This window comes from Neltuma alba, unplaced genomic scaffold (assembly GCF_004799145.2).
Source record: "Neltuma alba isolate B1F8T4 unplaced genomic scaffold, ASM479914v2 tig00012250_pilon, whole genome shotgun sequence".
Classification (NCBI taxonomy): Eukaryota; Viridiplantae; Streptophyta; class Magnoliopsida; order Fabales; family Fabaceae; genus Neltuma; species Neltuma alba.
The window spans coordinates 6,673-30,071 of record NW_021636776.1 but is presented as its reverse complement, the minus strand read 5'-3'; the positions used below and the strand labels follow the sequence as shown (position 1 = coordinate 30,071).

Below are 23,399 nucleotides of genomic sequence, written 5' to 3'. Positions count from 1 at the left end.
TATTTGTAATAAGTGTGAACTTTGAAATATAATAACTCTTAGAATTTTTAATTACGAAAATCCCACCAAAAAAATCTAAAATTATTAAATCCCAAATCAAGTTTGGTAATAATATTTTAATTTGTTTTGACAAAATTAAATTTACCATTAACAACATATTTTTATAAAAAAATTATTTGTGATTTAATAATTTCAAACTTTTTGTGGGATTTTTTTCTTTTTGGTTTTGGGCATTAATTATTTGGTTTTTATTTCATTGATAAACAATTATTTGTGTATAACCTGAAATCATTCCATTTGGAATATGCACCAAGTCATGGAATGATGGAATCATCGTCAAATTTCAATTAAAAATTAAAAATAGTTGTTGACTAGGTATTATATTAGAACTTTCTAGAAATGGATTTAAACAATTCGCATAGTCTTCACATGGCCTTGAGTCCCCCTAGGAACCTGAGTTCATAGCATATTTGCTTTCTTAAATTTCAAGTCGGTTCATAAATTTGTTACATGAATCAATCATTTTATTTTTAATTTATCGTTCTGTACACTACTATTTTCAGAACTACCATTTTCAAAAGTACTATATTAAATATAAGTAAAATTAAAAAAACTATTAAATTTTAAAACATAATTAATAAGATTTACAAATTTTCTTGGTTTCAATACACCACACTAAAAGTGTCTTCCAAATATGATTAAAAGAATATAATATATTTCTGGGTTTTTATTTTGAGAGCATGGTGTTCAACCTCGGTTATAATTCAAAAGGGGCAGTTTGAAAAATTCAAAAAACATTTTTTAAAAAAATGCTTTCACACAAAAGAAGCAAAACTATTCTCATATATTTACTTATATACCGATACATTATTTTCAAAAAGCTAATCTAAACACTTTTCATAATTGGTGTTTATACAAATATTTAATGGAGAAAACTGCAATAGAGTCCCGTTGAAAAAATATAATGACTAAAAAATTCTAATAACAATATAATAGTTGAAATAACAAGTTTTAGTATAAAAAGGAACAATTACTCAGTTGTTATGGGGATTTTTTAGATAATTATTTTTGTCTCATAGCAATTTTCCCTATTTGATAATGCAATGACACTCTGGTCAAAAAAAAGATAATGCAATGACAAGAAACTACGCTACTAAAGCAATTTTGTGGTTAATATTTAAAACATTGATTTATTCGTTTAATTAAGTGTGGTTTCCTTTTTACTTTAAAAACACTAAACGCGTTGCCTCTATCAATGTTCATCATTTGTTTGAAGCTCAAAAGTAGAGCCAAAAACAAAAAAAGAGCCAGACATACAAAAAGAAGAAGCTCAAAGGTATAAAAGTTTGAGAGCGACTGAGCGTATGGGAAGGTATTAAGTTTTGTCATGCTGTTTCTTAATTTATTTCAGTTTTAAATGCTTGCCTAGCTTATTTTTCTATCACTATCTACCTGAAAATAGGTTTAAAAAAAAGTAAACATTGAAACCCAAAAAAGACAGAGAGAGAGAGAGAGTTCTATCCCAAATGACATTGTAAAAACGTACTGATCAAGCCTTCAAATAAAATAAATTATAAAAAGAAAGAAAATTTAAATTAATAAATTATAAAAATTTATGAATTAATTTTTTTTTAAAAAATCCAATATGTCAAGTCAACGTTTGAATGTAAGAGAGAGAGAGCGCAAATTCACAACACATATGCTCATAGCTCATACGCAGCAAGCGAAGCCGCGTGAGCCGCTCCCAGACAGGTGGCCCCAGCACAGGCAATCTCACCAACCTGCCGTGTCCCCCTCACACTCCCTCGATGGCAATATATTTTTATTTAACCAGTATCAGCATTATATATAAAAATTTAACTGTTTTTAATTTTGTAGAAGAATTATTATAAAACATAAAATAAATTTAATCTCCAATTAACTCAACAAAGTAATTGATTAATATATGGTTATTAATTAGTGTGGGACATGTATGTGTCTGGGGGCGGGGTGATTAGGAGTTTGATTTCTAATATAGATCACGATTACCTGTATAAACTGCTGGCCAAACACTTCCTTGTATCTTTAGTTTTATCATGAAATGTCTTATTATCTCTTATTATTTGAAAGGAATTTATTCTGTCCTCTTCAACCACTGTGTATGTTAATAACTTTTTATATCATCAGTGCGCCATCCATATGCATGTATCATAACTTGTGCATTTCCATAACCGCTTTCACAGATGCACTTTTTGTGTGTGCGCTCTTATATTTTGACTCAGTACAACTTAGTCCCTATAGTTTGGATTCGGTTGTAACTCAGTCTTGAAATTTGATTCGCTGTAACTCGATCCCTATAGTTTTAACCATTTTATAATTTAGTTCTTCCTTTTATTAGATATATAATTTTATTTTTTAAAACACAAGGATTAAATTATAAAATAGAGAAAATTATAGAGACTAAGTTGTAGTGAGTCAAACTTTAGGAACTCAGTTACAATCGAGTACAAACTATAAGGACTAAGTTGCACCGAGTCAAAGTATAGAAATTGAATTACAAATGAGTGAAAACTATAGGGACTAAAAGATTAATTTTCCCTTTTTTTTTGTTGCTAATATTTCACAATGAAAAACGGACATGCATGCATAGTCATAAATCACAACATATCCAATCCCCCGATTTTTTTTCTGGTTGTTATTTGAATTCAATGTATTATAATCAAAATGTTGCTAAATAATGACACCGATGGTAATTAAAAAAAATTCCCTTTCCTCGCATTTTATCCTTTTATATATCTCTTGCTATTTCCGGTCCTAATTATAAAATCTCGTTTATAAATTATAAAGGAGATCTTATAACTAGGACCAGATGTAGTATTATTCTGCACCAACTGCCAAGGCATTCAAAGTATAAATCCAAACAACTAAATCCTACATTAATTCCTCACATGCATGTTGATATCACTTCCCTATAGCCCCTTTAATATCAGTAATTGACTTTACAAAAATATGTGATTTTTTATCGAATATTTTACTTTATAAAAATTAACTTACTTCTTTAGCCTAATTTAACTTTTTATTCTCTAAAATACTACTCTTCCGGTCCTTAATATATGACCCAATTCTTGAGTTGGTTTTGGTCCTACATATAAGACCCATTTCTCATATTTGTCAATTTTCTCTAAATTACCCGTATAAATACTCCCTCAACCATAATCAAGTAGAAGAAGGAGATGGGGTATTAAGAAAGATTATGATGTTTGAGGGAAAATGTGTCACTTTTCTTATAATTAACTAATTTACCTAATTTTCTTAATATAATCAAATTAGTTAAATGGGCCTTACATTAAGGACCGGAGGAGTACTATTTAATTTGTCAAAACATCAAGTGCTTATAGTTTAAAATTCTCTTTATTTGATCCCTGCGCTTGAATTGTTACTAACCTTTTTTGACAAATTTAATTGACGTGGTCATACTTAGATATACGAAATACACAAATTAAATAATCTAGATGTAACTGATGGCTAGAAGTTGCCAATTAATACATGTTGTATTGTATCACATGTCGTATATTGTTTTGGCCGTATATTGCATGCGGCGCGTATGTGCTATTTTTGCCAATTATTTATGTAAATCGCTTGTGTTTATACAATTAAAATATATAACACATGAGAGTGACATGGTTAAAAAAGTTTTGAATAAATTATTCTCAACAAGCTTAATATATATCACAAGATAGATACAAAATAAATAAAAATTAAAATCATAATAATAAATTAAATAATAAGATTAGATTAAAATACACAGGGATTGAGAAAATAGATAATTACTAAGCCAATGTAAATCAAGATTAGATCAAAACATAACCACAAGGATATAATGACGTGGATATATATCCTATGATTTCGAACATTTTTTATTGGATAGCTTGTTATGGCTAAAAAAAAAAGAGTAGATTGACAAAAATTATTAATCTTGGGATGTTGATTTCAGGTTATAGAGATAAACATGTGGGAAAAAAAACATAACACAAAAATGTGTTTTTTTGGTGGAGTTCCGGATACGGATCGCGGGTACTATAGAAGGTTTTCAAGCTCATCCAACGCCTAAACAGCTTCTAGAAATTTAATTTTTTTTTTTTTAAAAAAAAAGCTTCTAAATGGAGTGAGATGCAGTGAATAATGTGAACTGAGGAATGAATGAAATGGTTAGTTTCCTCGAGAGGAAGTGGTTAGGGATAACACCTGAATGTAGAGTCAGAGACACGCTGAGAGAAAGAGGAGACTACGCGTGAAGTATAAAAGCAACATTCGTCGTTGTATCTTCTCCTTCTAACGCGGCATAGCCTCTCTACTTTCCTTTGCGTTTACCCCACTCGCTTTCTTTCTTCTCCTCTTCCATTTTCCGATATTCGTCTCTCATCTCATCCTCTCCTCCCCCTCTTATACCTAATCACACCGCAGCCTCCTCTCTCCATCACCATCACTATCGAGATCGTGATCTCGATTTCCCTTTAGACCTCCAAATCTTATACGATTTGATCCCTAACGTATATACGCGATGCTTCGTTTGTGCTACAGGCCGCTGGAGCGTTGTTTTGGATGGCGAGGATGCGGTGGCGGCGGCACCGGTGGCGATGGCCTGTTGTGGCACTCTGACTTGAAGCCTCATGCCTCTGGCCACTACTCCATCGCCGTCGCTCAGGCCAATTACAGTCTCGAAGATCAGAGCCAAGTCTTCACGTCTCCCTCCGCCACCTACATCGGCGTCTATGATGGTCACGGTGGACCCGAAGCTTCCAGATTCGTCAACAAACGCCTCTTCCCTCATCTACAGAGTAATTCTCTTTTCCTGTTTATAATTCTCAAGATTGAAATCGGTGTTTTTGGTTGTTCCTATTTTTGGCTCTGAATTGGTAGCTTCTCAAGGCTCACCGCACTCTCTGTGTCTTCGCGGTCGTGAACCTTGTTTTAAGGTTCTGTTTCATGGATCACTTATTGAAGAAAAATAGACTTGGTTGGGATGATGAATTTTATGATAACAAGGGTTTTAGGATCCATGAGAAATTTAACCCTGTAGAGGTACTCTGTGGGCTGCATTTCAGTTACTCCTCCTGATTTCATATGGCTACTAACTCACCTTCTCTTGTTTTTGTTAATTTGATTGCAGAGTTTGCTTCTGAACAAGGTGGATTGTCCGTGGATGTGATAAAAAAGGCGTTTAAGGCCACTGAGGACGAATTTTTGCATTTGGTGAAGCGAACATTGCCTATGAGTCCCCAAATTGCTTCAGTAGGATCATGCTGTCTTCTTGGTGCAATTTCTGATAATATGCTGTATGTTGCAAACCTTGGAGACTCTAGAGCTGTTCTTGGCCGGCGAGATTCAGAGAGCAAAAAATGCTCAGTGGTGGCAGAGCGGTTATCAACAGACCATAATGTGGCCTTCGAGGAGGTGAGGAGGGAGGTGGAGGCCCTCCATCCTGACGATTCACACGTTGTGGTTTATAGCCGTGGAGTTTGGAGGATTAAAGGCATTATCCAGGTATTGGTGGATAATTTCTATACGAACTTTTGAATAATTGTAGGCTCTGATCTGAACACAGCCCTAACAGTTTTAGTATGGATGGACTAGAGAGAGACTGATTTTCTTAAATTATCTGTTCATATTTAAGATATAGTCCAGGATTGCTGTGGACAAAGTTTGTCTGCTTTTAGAAATAGTCTTCAATGAAATCTCACCGTTTATTAGTATATACAATAATACAGTCTTACTGCGACTTGTATTTATTTTTCCTTTGTATTCCCTCCTCATTTACTTGCTTGTTCAAATTCTTAGGGCCTTAAAATTGCATTCCATGGCAAGGGTTGCTTGTAAATGTTGGTAGGCTAAACTTTTCAATTTTCCCCATATTTTGAAATAGAAGGTGATATCTGTCACTTGCATCTCTGTGTTAATGCTCTTAATTACAACGCTTGAGCCAAGCTAGCACATATATTTAATATTTCTTACTTCCTGTCTTGGCTTTTAAACCTATTTCTATGCTTATGAAGTTATTGTGTATTTGGTGTGGTTCTAGCTTTCTACTATAATGTGCTGTAGAAGTTGGCTATCCTGTAATTAAGATTCAGAACGTACTGGTAGACCTCAAGTCAAGATCACCTGCATTTACTTCCCTTCCATCCATGTTTGTCTCCTATGTAAGAGGAGGGCCGTGGTTGCTCCTCGATCATTTGGTTGTTGACTTAGATATCAATGTGAAACTGAATATTTCCTTGCATGTATTCAGGACTTCTTAAGGACTAAGCTGATTATGGAAGCTGATTTTTGGTTGTGCAGGTGTCAAGATCCATTGGTGATGTGTATCTCAAGAGACCTGACTTTTACAGAGACCCGGTTTTTCAGCAGTTTGGAAACCCAGTTCCTTTGAAGCGTCCAGTAATGACAGCTGAACCATCAATCCTTATTAGGGAGCTTGAGTCGGAAGATTTATTCTTGATATTTGCATCAGATGGCCTTTGGGAACAATTAAGTGATCAAGCAGCAGTTGAGATTGTTTTTAAGCATCCAAGAGCCGTGAGTACCTACTCTTACTTATAAGATGCATATAACCATGGACTTCATGGATTCTTATATAGATTTTAATTAGACATATGTTGTCCCCGTACTTGTAGGGAATCGCCAAGAGATTGGTAAGAGCTGCTCTGCAAGAAGCTGCAAAGAAGAGAGAGATGAGATATGATGATATAAAGAAAATTGACAAGGGAATAAGAAGACATTTCCATGACGATATCACTGTTATCGTTATATATCTTGATCACCACAATGGTTCCCCTTATGATAGATCTAAACCAAATACTGTTGGCTGCACTAGTGCCCCTGTGGATATTTTCTCCCTCAATGCAGATGAGTCAGAACAGAGCATGCTCCGTTCGGTTGCTTAAGGAGCAAAGTTCAATATAAATTAAAATACGAAGATGGATATTGTTGGTGGATGGGATTCATGAAAAGAAGGGTTCAAGTTAAGTTACTGCATAGATAGTAACTGAAGGTTTTCTACAGATTTTGCTATTGCAGATAGCACATGTATAGTTTCGAAGCCCCTTTTCTGATTACAGATATCTCAGTTTTGTTCTTTCTGAAAAAAGAGAATAAAGTCTGTATTGATTAGTCAGTCATGATATCAATCTCGTCCCGGAAGATATTTTTGGGGTAACGTATGGTGCATGTACATATAATGATTGAGATTTATTTACACGTCAAGTTGGCAGAATTAGACTATATATCACTGTATGTGCATACACCATACAGCACCCGAGAATTTTCCCCAAGTCCAGTGTTTAGTCATGAAGGCCAATGGTGTGATGAGCTTTGATGGTGTCTGAATTTTCCCGCGGAGCACTAAAGCCGCAGGAATTATGGCCATAATCTTGATTTGCCCCATTTCTCCACATTGTAGAAGTTCTGACCGGTCAAATTTGTGACCTTAATTTACGGGATATTGATTTCTTTTATTTTTTTTAATTTATATTGTTGAATAATCAGGACATGAGTGGAAAGATTTCATCCCATTAATTGGTGGGATTTTTGTTTATTAGATTTTGATTAGATTTAACACCGAAATGGGAGGAGGATAATGGCTGAAAAACAAAAATGATTACGTGGGCATCTGAGTTTTCGATCCTTGAATGACTGGCCACTAATTAATGGAACACTCATGAAGCTGTTGAAGAAGTTCTATTAAGTTGTGCCTGTCATGTTTGGCTTGACTGATGAGTTCACATCATTCAATTGTGTCGGCAAAAGCACTCGTGACCAAATGCTCATGAATAAAAGTCTAACCACGTATGATCAGTGAAGTAACAGTAATTTTTATTTGATTTTAATCATTTACATCGTTTCAAAAGTGAATATACATGTCGTAGCTAAGCTCATTTATTTGCTTACTGACACCTGACGGATCCCGAATTTCATATCATTAGACCTGGTAGAGTTTGCGTTGGCCAAAAAAAAAAAAAAGTTGTTAAGAGTTTAGAATAATTGACTTTTCTAAAAGAACAGACATTTAACTAGTTTACATATTTCGTACAATTCTTAATAAAAGAAAAGTATTTATGAATTACTTGCAAATTCAAAAGAAGAAGACGTAAAAATGAAGGGAAAATCCATGTATCCCTGTGACTAAACGAACTTTATTATTGGCAAATAGGATATCTGAGATACTCCCTCCGTTTTTTATTATAAGAGATATTTGATGCTTATGATATATTCTTATATATAAGAGACACTTAAAAGTTGTCTCTATTTTTTTGTGTTGATTTCCTATTTTACCCATATTTATTGTCTCCAACTCACACTCTCTCTCCTTCCCACTTCTCTTTCTTTGAATAATTTACCATTGTTCTCTCTCATGCTCTCTCTCCTTATTAATGAGGGTCTTTTTGGAAAAATAATTATATCTTTTACACATTGATTGTTTTTAACTAATTTTATCTGTTTTTTTTATCAACGTAATTCGGTTATTCGTCTCTTATAATAAGGAACAGAGGGAGTATGATATATGAGCATATTAAAGAAAAACGAGCAATTTGCAATTCATTTAAGGAAAAATTAGGATAAACCCCTCATTAAAAATTTAATTAGCAAATAGAATCTAAAGACTTTGTGCAACTTATCTTCCATTGTGTGCAATCTATTTTCAGTTATGTGTAATAATCTTCCTTTATGGGATATGTAACTCAATTTCTTTTTGTACAAATAAAATTTTTTTATGTGCAAATCATCTTCTTTACATGGAAACTAATTCTTTTTATTTAAATAATGTTTTTTACAAATTATCTTCTTTTCGTGTAACTAATATTTTCTTGTGTAATCAATCACCCCAGATCCTATTTTACCAATTAAATTTTCAATGAGAAATTTATTCTAATTTTCCCTTCATTTAATGATGGGTTTGGACTCTGGTCAAAAAAAAAGATGGGTTTGGAATTCCAAGAACCCATGAATTCTGTTTCGTTTGTTGGTAACTGTTGACCCTGAGCCAAGTCAAAATCCCAACTCTTTCTCATTGGGCACTGCCATCCCAATAAATATTTTAGCTTTGTTTCCATAGAGTTTTTATGCGTGTGCGGGTAATATATACATGCGCGCGCGCGCATATTGATGTTAATCGTATAAATATCTTAACCCATCCAACCAACATCAATTTTCTAAAAGTCAAAACCAAAGACGCACTACTGCATGCGTCTCATAGAAGCGAGCAAGTAGGGATTAATCGATCCCAAAATGTCATGAAAGCTAACTTGATCTTTCCCCAGACATCCCAAAGACGACATTAATTTTCTAGATCCTGTATCAGATTTACAGCATCCAGTTTAGGTTTCTTCAGTAAGCCGGAAAACGATCACGATACCCATACCACGCAAAAAATAGAAGCAATTAAATGATATATTCAGACATGAAATCTAAACATTTGATGATATAGACATTAGGCAATCAAAATAAAATATAAAACATGTACACTGTGTTGAATTCTTCTATATATATATTGTGAGTTAAATTAGTTGCATCTCACTTACTCAATGGAAGGCTCTTGTCTATATATAGGATCATTCACTTTAGATCACGATTGAAATCACTTATAAACACATTTTATATAAGTTAAGACAAAAATTTTTTTTACTTATTTCGTATTCTGTAAATTAAAAATTACTTATAAACTATTCTAAACGGACTTTCTATGTATATAGGTGTGATGGGATGTGGATGTAAAGTTCCCACCATTGTAGCGAGAGAGAATAATTTAGGTCTCCCTCCTCAAGGTTTCCATAAATTACAGGTTTTATTCCTCACCCTCAAATCGTTTATATTGCTCTGTCAAATGAAACTAGGACATTGCCACCGTTTTAACCTATTGGTACATGCATAATAGCAAATCCTGCGTGCCACTACTATTTGGTAATCATAACACACACACATATATATACTCCACTTGGAAGTGGAAGTAAAGAATTAAAAAAAAGGAGGAAGAAGAAGAAACGTGGCATTGAATACAAAATGTAATAAAAGAGAAATATGAAAAGACACACAATCTTAATGTCATAGTTCAACGAGGTGGTAATATAGTGTCGACAAAGGTCAAGTGAAGGAGAAATCACTTCTTGTTTTTTGACATTTGTGGTGACAGTCAGATTAATTCCATATTGTCGGCAGCTAATATAAGCAAACCAGTGCCCACATAAAAAGTAATTACTCCTCCGGTTCTAAATATAAGACTCTTATACACGGAATGACCAGAGATGGACCCCTTGATATATAATTTATGTCCACTGCATTAGCAAGCATATTAAGAAACGTGGATAGATTACAGGTCTTAATGACTAGGTTGATGAGGATTCTATAACCTCTTGGCATCTTCGGCTGAGGTTTACAGCAAACTCAGCTAAGAGCCGGTCTCTTCTTAAGGACGTCCTCCACATGTTTTAGGACATATTCCCAGCCACGTGGAGCTTACTTGAAAGTCACAGCAGCAATTTTTATGTTGAGTTAGCAATCTCACTTGACACGTAGAATGATGATGACGTCTGATTTTATTAAATGAGAAAGATTAGAGGGAATAAATTTTAAACGAGTTAAAAATTAAGGAATAAAATCATACCTAATTGACTAATGATTGAGTGACTCAGTTAAAAGCTGAAGCATCAAAAAACTTAATTTTCCCAAACCAAATAGAATATGACTCACACTAACCTTTTCCTTTTGCTACTCAAAAAATATTTTTTAAAAAATTAGTTTATTATATATATGTTTTTTAAGGTATATATACTTATACATAATTTATCACCTAACAGTTTAAAATATATATAAATATTTTTTAAAAAATAATATGATAATAAATATTAAGATTCTAACTTTATATTCGTTTTCATAGAATTGACCCCTAACTAACTATTCAGGCTCGTTCTGCCCCAAAATGCTACAAAGTATACTAAAGTCAAAAACAAGAAAAGCAATAATATTATTTATTCAATCCATGGCCATTTGCCCAAAAAGGAATGGGCCGACCTCAACTCTTAATTCAATATTTACAACAAGGCCATATGAGGCATGTGATTTGGTTATATGGGCTAATATGTTGTCCAGGCCCAAACCTATTTACTTTTATAAAAATGCGTAATTCAACCACTTAGAACTGTTCACGAGACGGATCAGAACCTGGACAGGCCTATCCCGGTCCCTTTTTTTGTCCTGTCCCGGTTTGTCTCGTTTGGAAAAATTTCAGGAGGAGTCTGCCTTGAACACCCTTACAACCACTTATATTTTATTAACCGAGAAGTTTAATTGAAATATGACAAATTGTACGATTTTTAATAGTAATGATATGGAAGGGAGTTTTTTTTACGTATTATTTGATTTAAAAATAAATAATAAAATCTTTTGAAAAGAAAAGGCTAAGTTTATTTCTTTTTTTTACCCGACATGGACAATAATAAGACCATCAAAATCATAGAAGAATGAAGACTATATACATGTGTATGTATATGCAGAGAGGGGGGTAGCTAAGAAGTAACAATCGTGCACATTGCATATACATTGACTTCAAAACAAACATCTAATCCTACTCTTACGCTTCTTTTATTACTTCCCGTCTTAAAAATGTGACTCTCTACTCTATATTCTTTATATACCCGTTTTCCCATATATGTATAGAAAAAGTGACTTATAATGATTCCCTTATTATATTCTTGGTGGAATTATATATGAAACTACATTTATAGAATAATAACTTAATTAATATACTATTTATCGGGCAGAAAAAATATATATTTTTTGTCTTATTTATAAGACACTAAAAGAAATTTTTTTGTATGAATATATAATTTTACTCTTCATTTATTATCGTGTAGACTTTGTTTACATAAGGTATAACGCATATTAAATAGGGGTAAAATTAAAAAGTTGTTAAATTTTAAATGAAAGTTAATAAAGTTTAAGATTTTTCTTGACCTGTGTGAAATATGTTGAAAGTGACTTATAAATAGGATAAAAGAAATAATTAATAATACTATCTCTAGTCCTAATTGCAACAACTCGTTTGTATAAACGAGGTCATATAATTTGGACTGAAGATTTTCCTTTTTGTGTGAACATAATTAATAAAACTATTATGATCACAAAACAAAAACTACAATTGAATACGTACTTAGATGAAGATGAGCTAATAACAATTAAGGTCAGAGCAGCAAGTAAAACACACAATGGGAAGGGGTTGAAAGTGGAAACACCAGACGTACGGTAGTTATGGTTCACCCTACTGTACTGGATTTTAACCCCTACATATTGATCATGTGGTTTAATGTCAGCTTTAATTTAATGATGGGTTAAATATATGATTGGGGAATTATACAAAATCTAACTTTTGATTAACTATAAACCACGCTGCCGTGTTATTATGGGGTTTGAGTTACAGCTTTGAATTACTATTAGTGGCAATCAAGGTATGTGTTGGTAAACAAAGACATGAACTTTCGATTGGTTTGTAAGCTAAGTGCCTGTTTGGGTCAGCGTTTGCTGGCCCAAACGTAGCTTAAAATTGAAAATAAGCTCAGTGGGAGAAAGAGGTCCGTTTGGCAGGGCTTTTTTACAATTGAGCTTTTCAAAAATAAGCTGCCAAATCGGGCGTTGTGAAAAAAGCTAGGAAGAGCAGCTTATGAAGCTCTGGGCAGAAGCTTAATGGGACGAGTTGGGCGCTGGCTCCATTGACGTCATTTTGCCAATTATCCTAGGACACATGGTGAGATGTTATTGGAAAAGAATAACACCACCTTCGTTAATGAGTAAAAAGGTTTTCCTGGTGCTTCAGTTCATATGCTTAGCTGGGTGCCTCTAACTTTTACTTTAAATTAGCTAAATTAGTTCAAAAAAATAATTCATCATGTTTCACTTTAAATTTAAAATATTTTTTATGATTTCTTTGAAATTTTAAAATTTAATTCACTTATTAATTTGACTTTTTCATAATAAATTATTTTAATTTCATTGTATTATGTCAAATCATTTTTTTAATCATATTTCATTATTTATTAACACTTATACCCATTTTGGTCATTTTATAACCAAACTTACTTTTACTCAACTATAATCCAAACAACTTTTTACCAATCTCACTTCTGCAAATTAGCTTTTCTGAACTCCAATCCAAACACAATTCAGCTTATCCAATTTAACTTTTACCAACTTCACTTTTCCATAAGCTACTTTTCCTATAAGCTGCTTTTTCAATCGCTCATCCAAACGGACCCTAAGTCTCTCTCCATGTGAGGTGGCATTTAAGAATAATATTCATCCACACCTTCACAAACAAAGTACATTGAGGTTTAATAATTAAGCAATCAAATAAAATCTCATAACTAACTCGTGTATTAAAAATCAGGAATAATGTTTACCCACACCTTCACAAATAAAATAGATTTAGGTTTAATATTTAGATAATCAAATATAATCTCATAACTGACTCGGATTTTGAAAATTAGAAAGAGTACTAAATTCTGGGTGAATAATTTGGGACCCAGTAACATTTGGAACAATTTGTATTAAGATTAATTTGGGTCATTATATATACACTTGTGGGTAGTTGGATACACGTGGAAGGTTGAGATCAGAGCAATAATAAATTAAATGTGAAGGCAGCAAGACACGTGATTGTACATAATTAACGTTGTGGCCTGCCCCCTAGCTATGACCACTGCTATTCTCTCTCTTTAATAACAACAGTGCCAGTTATTCCATCATCATCCCAGTTATTAATTCTCTCTCTTGTCTTTTTATCCTTAATTTGACCTTATCCTTCGTACCCTCTTCCCTACCCTTTCATTTACATCTCACTAACAACATTCTGATCTGGTCCTTGAATCATCATTAATGATATGTCAAAAGGGCAGCGTTTATAGAATATATAAACAAATAAATATAAGTGCAACTTTTTTTCATATATTATGTGGAGCAAGTTAGCACGAGTATATTGGCTCATCTGAAGGCACGCATGCATGTTCATAACAAAATTCCTCAATTTTCCAGAAGCAGTCTCCTGATGATATCTCACATATATAGCATCAAAGGTTGGGTGTATTTCATGACCAAGAAAAACCTTCTCTCTCTACCCTATAAATAGGACCAAAGAAGTACATCAGGCTGGTAGCCCCACCTTTCTCATGAAACCATCTCTTGAATTGTCATTTTTTTAATTATAATCTTAAATATAAGAGGTAGTTGGGAGTTGGATTTGGTCATAGATATAAAATTCTCAATCTATTTTGTTTCTCAAAATCATAACGTTTTCTTCAAAATATCATTAATGATTGTAAGGGCCAGTTTCTACCAAGAAGTGGTTTCAAGTTTATATGATAAAATAAGATAATTTAGGAGACTCAACACACACTTATTACAGATAATTAACTTAACTCATTTTTTAAATCTCTTTAAATTAGTTATATGGTTCTTATATTAAGGATTAAAGGTAACCTTACAAGTGAAAGTTACATGTTTGATGTCGCTTATAACTTCAAGCTATTAGTTCCCAGAGAGACTTTGATTTTCTCTATCTCATGTTATCATCAGCCTGATTTCCCCCCATGTCTAACGCATCTCCGTTAACAGCCTGTGTGGATAAAAACAAGCGCAGTATCCTTTTTCATTATGGTCCTCTCTCCATTAAAAACTTTACATAATTTGATCTTCTAAAGCATCTCGCACGTCTAAGCACAATAACTCTTTGCCGTGATAACCTCCATATTGCTTTGCTCTCCCCGTTTCAGCTTTGGCATTCCCTAGCATCCAATGCTATACATAGTTGCCAAAGAGAAAGAAAAATCAATAAGCATAGAAGATTTTTTTTTTTGGGTCAAAAATAAGCATAGAAGATTTGACTAATCTTGTACCACACTTTTTTCAGGCTGTGAACAATCTCTAATCTCTAACAATATGTAAAGTAGAGCTTTGTCGCCCACAACTGAACAGAGTTAATTAAGTATCTCTAAGTCTTTTTTCTTTTTATACTACCTCTGGTTCTTGATATAAGATATCATTTAACTTTTATTTTGATCCTAAATATAAGACTTCAATCCACTTTGTCTTTAATATTTATACATTTTTTTCCAACATAGTCATTCTAACAATGATAGTTCTAGCCAGTATACTTGATTAGTAAGGATATTTTAGAAAAGACAACACCTATTTATAACAAATAACTAACTTAACTTCTTTTCTTAATCTCCTCAAATTAGTCAACTAACTCTTATAATTATGACCGGGGCAGTATTACATTACGCATCAATTCATACTTAGAAACAATAAAAGATAAGTAACGTAAAGAAATTAAAGGAAGGATAGGGAATAGCTTGAAATTGACTCACCAGACAGACAGATATTGCTTTACTTGCAACGTCGTATAGCTTCCAAATCGCACATGCTTTCCAGGTCCTCCCTCCTCAATCATTCTCTCCTTTTCCCTTCCTTCTCATTAATTAATCATTAATCAATCAGTTCATCGCCAAGCATATCTCCTTCCTAACACTATAATCTCTCATATTCCTTATTTTGTTTTCACAACATCAACGTGGAAGCACAATCTCACCCTAGCCAGCTGTTAAAAATTGTTAATAATCAACGTTAATTTTTTTAATGGTACACTTTTTTTTTAATTGTTTGAGCGATGTTGCTCCTCTTCTTAACACTTTTGAAATAATATTGAGACAAACAAGAAAACTATTAAATATTCACAACTCCTTCGCTGATACGTACTTTTTAGGTAAGAATGACCCTTATAGAGAGAGAGAGAGATATATATATATATATATATATATATGTATTCTCCAAATCATACATCCAAAATGATACAACCTCCATATCATTACCTTTTCTTCTTCTTCTTTGGATGCCTTTCATTAATTCTGATGCTCAAATTATATGGGTGTAGATGCTTTCTTGCAAGGATAAATCTTGTCTACGTCCCAACAATAATTGATATAATGTAATATGCTCAAATATGTCACTTGAGGTTCGCTGCATCCGGTTCTCTGGACCCATCTGCCTGGCACCATTGATTATATGAGAAAATGACTTAAAGGTGCCCTATATATGAAGAAGATCACCGTACCTGAGTTTCTAGAATTTGTGAAATCTCTCACGAGTTAATGTCCTTGTTCATTCCGCAACCCAGGACAATTACAAACATATTTGAAAATATATCAACGCTAAACATAATTGAATTGTAAATCTTAAAAGATGAGTAATAAATTATTGAAAATATAATTTTCATAGACTGATATAGATTAAGTTCGCAATTTGTCATCAGTGTTATATATCGAGGAGTCATCTCAAAAAAGGGCTTTATTTTTTTTTTTGGCCAAACAACTTTAGAATTTAACACTTCCATTTTCATAATAGCATGATCCATATTTGTAATCACATTAGAAGCATATTGTTTCATCGTAGCAACCCGTTTCTTGATTGCAACTTCAAGCTCGTCCTGTTCATCAAAATTGTCTTGGCTATTATGAAGGGATCTTATAAAGTCTCGAGTTCTCCAACTCAAACAATTAACTTTTGGGAAATGATTCTCCTTACGTTCGTTATAAAATTTTACAAAATTATTCATGAATCGAGTTGTTATCATGTTTAGAAAATAAGTTTTAATATGCTGATGACTCAATAATTTAGTATTTACAGCTAGCGGTTTTTTTTTTTTTGCCAACAAAACTTATGCTTCGATATTTATAATTAAGCAATGTTGTTGATTGAAAAAAGGCATTTTATGTATTAGATTTTTTTTATTTGACAGCTAAGAGCCTTAGAATTTGCATGTCCTATTTGTTATTATTTTTTTATATTAACAAACATACTATTCAACGTGGATGTGTGTCTATATCAAATGATTTGTGCATATATTGACAAGACAAAATCTTTAAAGTGGGCTTTCAATTCGATTTTGGTGGCATAAAAGAAAAAAGACTTTAAGCTTCAGCATCGTAAACTAACTGATGAAGCGTAATATTGGTATGGATAGAAACTTCCTACCCGTAGAGAACAAAAGCACCATCTCACCAATACCATAAAATCAAAATCCACAAACAAAACGCCAAATTCCCTTCACAATTTCTCCCCCTTTTATTTTTTCTTAGAATTATTTTCTCATAAGTACTACAAAATATTAATTTTCCCTTAAGTATGATTTAGTAATTTGATTTGTCTATGCAGATTTTATTCACTCGACATTAGAAGGTTCGCAATATGGACAGTTGAAGGTGGGTAAAACTTTACTAAAAATGCACACGTGAGTTAATGTAAGGCATGTGCTAGCAATAGTTATAATTAGTGTAAATATGATCACTCATCTTTACTAATTATGTCAATTTATGAGTTATAACGCAAAAAGTTGGGAGGGATTCTTAGGTATTGTTTGGTAGCAAACATTAAAATTTAGGGGTAGAGATTGGGATTGGGATTTAGATTTGGATTAAAAAAATTTACTAAAAGAATTTTTAACATAAGAGATTACTTGTCGTAAGGAACTAATCAAAACGATGTGTGTAGGATTAGAAAATACCATGAGAAGAAGTGGTATTCTCCAATATAATCCCACCTTTATGGGTTTGCCTAATTTTATATAACAAACAATTACTCATACTAAATATTATTTTAATGACTTTTCTCAATTGAAATCCTAATATCAATCCCTCATTTTTAATGTTTCGTACCAAACAAGACTTTAGATTTGAATTTTTGTTCACATGTTACGAGTAACCAGTTCCTTTCACAAGACCCAACCATTGTTGGTTGATTTCTTTATACTTATAGTTTAATTATATCTAACATTTCTAAATCATAAATCATATAAATAACATTTCTCATCTTTATAATGTTAAAACGAAATTTCTTAAAATTTTATATATAACAAATAATTTTCTTAATATTAATCTGTTCATCACTTAATAAAAAATACTATGGCAAATTAAAAAACTAATTTTTTTTCGTTTTGTCAGCAATAACAATAGATGACTTTAAATTTTAAAAATTGTATGCATATAGCTTGATTTCGAAGGTTTTTTTTTTGTTTGAAAAAATAGATAGATACTACATATGATAAAATAGTACTCCTCCGGTCCTTATTATAAGACCCAATTTGACTTTTTATTTGGTCCTAATTATAAGACCCAATCCATTTTGTCTCTTATATTTATGTATTTTTTTCCAAGATAATCCTTCTAATAATGATAGTTTTAGCCAACATACTTAATTAGCAAGGATATTTTAGGAATGACAATACTTATTTATTATAAATAACCAACTTAACTTACTTCCTTAATTTCCTCAAATAAGTCAATTGGGTCTTATAATTAGGACCGGAGGAGTATTATATAATAATTCATTATTAAAATAATTAATGACAAGAGAATCAACACAAAAATGAAGCTCTAAAATTGATGCCATTAAATTTAGAAAAAATAATAGATAAAGAAGGTGAAATATATGATATTTTAATTTAAAAAATTAAAAAAATGTAATAATTGAAAGGAAAGTTGCCGGCAGTGGTTGCCAGCCGCTGGCCATTGGTGAGGGGTTGAGCTTTTTGTAAAAAAAAAAAAAAGACAAAACATATTTTTATCATTTCATTGAATTTTAAAATTTCAATTTAAAAAGAACTTTTCTTTTTGTTATTATATTTTCTTAATTTTCTAAATTAGAATATCATATATTCTTTTTTTTTTTTAATCTGTCATTTTATCTTAAATTTATTTAGTAATATTTCTTTAAAAAGCATGACTGGAAAAATCAGAGAAGGCCCAGGAGTCCAGCTGTCGGGTTTTAATTGAGTCCTTCACCGGACAACAGGCACTAAGATTTTTTTTTTCCTGAAAAAAAAAGAGAGAGATTCCCATCATGAAAAAACCTTGACCACGTGGCAATCAGATCGAGCAATGAAAATGAGATGGTTGGCCATCTGACGCTGCAGATTTGTCTGGATGTGACCCCTGCAACAGCAAAGCCCGAACCTTACTTCTTTTTTGTTCTCGTCTTTCCCTTATTTAATGTCTCCTCCTTCTTCCCTCTCTAACTCGCTCCCCCCCCTCTCTCTCTCTCACTCTCAGTGCGCAGGTTAAGCAGAAGCGGGTGCGTAGCTTAACACTTCACGCATTATGGACCGCCGGTCCCTGTTCTCGTTTGCTTTCATCTGCATTGTCGTAGCCGGAGTCGGAGGCCAGTCTCCCTCTTCCTCTCCTGCTCCTCCTACTCCCACTGCTCCCACTGCTTCTCCTCCGACCTCCACTCCAGCTCCACCCACCGCCAAAACTCCCCAAGCAGCTCCTCCCACGGTTCAGCAATCTCCTCCTCCGGTAAGCTCTCCGCCACCTGCATCCCCTCCTCCGGCCACTCCACCCCCGGCATCCCCTCCGCCCGCTACCCCTCCTCCTGCTTCTCCTCCCCCCGCTACTCCTCCCCTGGCTTCTCCTCCACCCGCTACCCCTCCCCCAGCTTCTCCTCCGCCAGCTACACCTCCTCCCGCTTCTCCTCCACCCGCCAGCCCTCCTCCGGCCACTCCTCCCCCTGCCACTCCCCCACCGGCCACTCCTCCTCCGGCCACACCACCACCAGCTGTCCCACCTCCCGCCATGACCCCATCGCCTGTTTCATCTCCTCCGGCGACCTCTCCGGCCCCGTCCCCGTCGAAGCTGAAGGGCAAAGCTAAGGCTCCTGCATTGGCACCCACCACTCCGTTACCTCCAGCGGAGGCACCTGGTCCTAGTCTCCCCACCATCTCTCCCACTGGCGCTGGCAGCGACGACGTGGTAAGTTAATCGACTCTCTCTTTCTGCTACTAACCGTCTCGTAATGGGACGCTCGTTTTGCAAAGGAAAACGATGCCGTTTAGTCAAATCTAGCTTCGTAGTTTCCAATGAGAAGTGGAATCTGTAGATAATGTGCCGTTAGGTTAAAATAAGAGGCAGGAACGTGCGGGAGTATTGGAGAGGGCGTCTTTTGTTTCCTAGGCGGGATCCCATACCAGTACTGGATTTTAAGGTGTGGGTTTTTAGCTTCTGTAGACGGGATGTTAAAATGATTTTCTTTTTTTAAAAAAAAAAACAGAGAACTTTTTCCCTTAGAGCAATAAACCAATTCAGGGTTGCACAGCACATAGATGGATTTGAAAGAAAAACCTCTGTGAATTACCTTGTACCTTAGTGTCATGAAAGCTCCGGTAAGGTAAGAGGTTGCAGATTTGATCTCTTTAGGGTAAACAAAAAGAGAAAGAAACTTTGCACTGTCCTTCCAAGTCTGCAGCGACAGATCAGTGCCGGCTGCAACATTTATTTGTTGCAGTGTGCTTGTCAATTACGTTTTTAGGCAATATTCAATTTAAGGATCTGCATCTTGAATGTTTTTTTTTTTTTTTAAATGGTATTACATCATGCATATATTTTGTGTTTATAATCAATGAAAAAGAGACCGTCGGAAATGAAGAGGCTTAAAAGGTTGAAGTTCATTTTTTTGAACTGGAAATACTCGTAGAGGAGTTATGGGCAGTTCAGAAAAACTTGCAGAGTAACATGCCAATACATAGGACTGCTGCAATAATGTCGTCAACTTTTCAGTCAACTTTAGGTTTAAAGAAAGGGTCCCGATTCCTTGCGCCGTTAGAAAATGACAACATTGTACCACTGTATTACTGATTTTATGGTGTTGCTTAGGTTGGTCACTTGCAGAGATGCAATCCCAGATCTAAATCTCAAATCTGCTTCATTATTCCTTTCTTTCTTACTTATAGATCCAAATCTCTGTATCCGTTGGGATTTATTAATATGTGATCTGGGGATCCGGGATCATTTAGAGTTGGTCCTTTTTTCAAATAATAGATGAATTATTGGGAGATCTGCAAAATGTTGCTCCACTTGATAAATTATATTTATACAACACAAATCTCTAGGACATGAACGCTATTCTTTGGGCACTTTAAAAGCTAATTGTTTATATATAAACCATACATATCATATCATAGTACAAGATAAAAATAATTCAGGTGTGTGATGGTATGCTTTATTGTAATAAAAGGGCAATCCGAAACCTGAGTTTGGTTGGTCAGGGGCTGGTAGTTACAGTGAGCTGCCAGTTCATAACAGATTAGTTGATCCCTTTTAATGACAAGAAGAAAACTAATAACTGAGATGGTTCTAAGGATTGAGCTGGCAATCCATCTTGAATGTCGATCGAAGCTAACTATACTATGAAAGGAAGCAAACACCTGGCCTCTGAATTAACGTTGTGGTGTGTCATTTTGCAGAGTGGAGCAGAGAAGTTGTGGTGCGTGCACAACATGATTGTGAGCCTGGTGTTTGGATGTGGCCTTGTGTCGTTGATGTTCTAGAGGATTCTATTCTTTGGGGGGTCTTCACCTTTTCCTATTTTTGCATTGTATTGTTGTGTATTATTATATATGTGGACCCATTAGTACAAAATTATTGACTCTGCATTCTTTTTGGAGGATCTTGAGGTTCAGGGCACGTCTTTCTTTGTATCTCAGCGGATTTTATTATTCTATATCTATGCTATTTTTCTCTTAGTTTATCTTTCTCTTATTGGCCTTGTTGCAGTATAGTGAATCTCCATTCCATAAAATTCAATCCCTACAATTAAGAATACAAACTTCATTTTTATTCCTCACCAGGAAGGGAATTAAAACCTTAAACATATAGATCGTTTCAACGATATCTGGCAAAACTCCGATGAGACCTGTGTCCTTCAGTAATATGGTTGAGCTCTTAATATAGAATCTGTGTTATTCGGGACAATACGAACAGAAATGCAGTTGTTTTTCTATTAACAGATTTATAGATATGATAAAAATATATAACTTTACTTTTTTTTTTGGTGACATATGTAACTTAAAGTTGATATAGGATCCGTTTGAAATGATTTATAAGCAACTTTTAAATCATGATTTATAAAATATAACAAGTATGTATCTCGAGTGTTTGTAAATTATTCAAATTGTAATGCGAAACAGAACTATATGTCCTTGAATCTTTTATAACAAGCTTATTGAAGATCACTAAGAGCCTTTTGGTTCAATGGCACCTACATGTCCTCTCTGAGTTCTATACCCATAAGTGGGTGGATGTGTGTGTGAAGTGTGGGTGTGTGGATCTCCTTTCCTCTGGGAGAGGGGTTTAAATTGTTTAGAGGGAAAAAAAAAAGCTTATTGAAGACAGTCAACTATAGTTTTTATTGAGATCCTAATATGGGGGGCATAAAATTCTGTTGGCAGGGGAATTTCAATTATGGCTAGCTAAGTTGTGGGATTTTTTTCTTCTTTTTTTTGGCCTTAGGTTGTGGGATTAAACCATACAGCTTTTGGTATTTTATTTTTGGCATTTTATAATTACATGGTAAAAAATTTGTTAGTATATTCATCTCCCTGTTTGGCATCACACGTACACGCACATCCCCACATGCCCACTCAGCGACGCTCCGCATATTCATACTTCGTTGGGAAAGGCTTTGTGAGGCCCAACACAGTATATCCAGTTGAACAATGGGATATTATGACCCAGCCCATTTAGTTTCTTGAAAGCCTCCCATAATGGATTTTTTGGTTTCCACCAACAAAGATACAGAATGGGCTATAGTTGCTCAGGCCCACTAGTTTTCTGTGTTTTAACCAAAGAAGGCCTCGGTTTGTGTCTGATTCAATTAGTAAGAAATTAAGTTCATTTTTTTAAAAAAATGAATTTGATAGAAAATTTAATTTAATTGATTAGAATGTTTGAATCTCACAAGAGCAAGTGTTTGAATCTTAAGAGCCTTTCTGACGGACGATATGTTTATAAATGTTTTTTTTTAACTATAAAGCTTGTCCTTATTTTCTAAGAGACTTCTAGTCAATTCACTCGAACTTTTAATTAAAAAGTAAAAGAACTGAAGTTAATTATCTTAACCTTTGAAATCTGAATGAAATGGCCCCAAAAAAAAAAAAACGAATTTCATCTTTCACTAGCTCACAAGAATAAAGATTGACAAAGATATCCAAATCAAAGCAAGAGATGCTATTTATGTAGTCAAACCAAATAATACTTTTGATTCTTAATATAAGAGTTACTTGAGAAGTTAGATTTTATCCTAAATATAAGGTTTCAATTTACTTTCTTTCTCATTTTCTTTAAAATATCCTTATTGATTGCAAAAGATGCTTATAAAGGGTATTCCAATAATATGATTAAAGATAAGGACGATAATTTGGAGAGATCAACACATATTTGTAAAAAACAACTAGCTTAACTTTTAATATTTTTAAATTAGTTATACAATTTTTGTATTAAAGACCACGAGGTAGTAAAAGAAAAGAGAGAGGAATTCTGAATGTATCTGTG

General features: G+C 33.9%; 2 protein-coding genes across 2 annotated transcripts; both read left to right on the top strand.

Moving 5' to 3' along the window:
• Positions 1 to 1,499: 1,499 nt before the first annotated feature.
• Positions 1,500 to 21,608, top strand: LOC114725362 (classical arabinogalactan protein 9). The gene is made up of 3 exons (XM_028911864.1): positions 1,500 to 1,514; positions 19,144 to 19,823; positions 21,314 to 21,608. The coding sequence occupies exons 2-3, from the start codon at positions 19,173 to 19,175 to the stop codon at positions 21,395 to 21,397; spliced, it is 735 nt and encodes a 244-aa protein (XP_028767697.1). The 5' UTR covers positions 1,500 to 1,514; positions 19,144 to 19,172; the 3' UTR covers positions 21,398 to 21,608.
• Positions 4,323 to 7,157, top strand: LOC114725360 (probable protein phosphatase 2C 63). Its single transcript, XM_028911860.1, has 4 exons — positions 4,323 to 4,817; positions 5,150 to 5,523; positions 6,319 to 6,555; positions 6,654 to 7,157. The coding sequence occupies exons 1-4, from the start codon at positions 4,541 to 4,543 to the stop codon at positions 6,921 to 6,923; spliced, it is 1,158 nt and encodes a 385-aa protein (XP_028767693.1). The 5' UTR covers positions 4,323 to 4,540; the 3' UTR covers positions 6,924 to 7,157.
• Positions 21,609 to 23,399: the final 1,791 nt, after the last annotated feature.

Excerpts from the sequence above, each read along its gene's own strand:
- LOC114725360 (XM_028911860.1), top strand. The coding sequence starts at position 4,541 with ATGCTTCGTTTGTGCTACAGGCCGCTGGAGCGTTGTTTTGGATGGCGA. Across the intron at positions 4,818-5,149 it reads CCTCTTCCCTCATCTACAGA|AGTTTGCTTCTGAACAAGGT; the intron begins GTAATTCTCTTT and ends ATTTGATTGCAG. Across the intron at positions 5,524-6,318 it reads GGATTAAAGGCATTATCCAG|GTGTCAAGATCCATTGGTGA; the intron begins GTATTGGTGGAT and ends TTGGTTGTGCAG.
- LOC114725362 (XM_028911864.1), top strand. The coding sequence starts at position 19,173 with ATGGACCGCCGGTCCCTGTTCTCGTTTGCTTTCATCTGCATTGTCGTA. Across the intron at positions 19,824-21,313 it reads GCGCTGGCAGCGACGACGTG|AGTGGAGCAGAGAAGTTGTG; the intron begins GTAAGTTAATCG and ends GTCATTTTGCAG.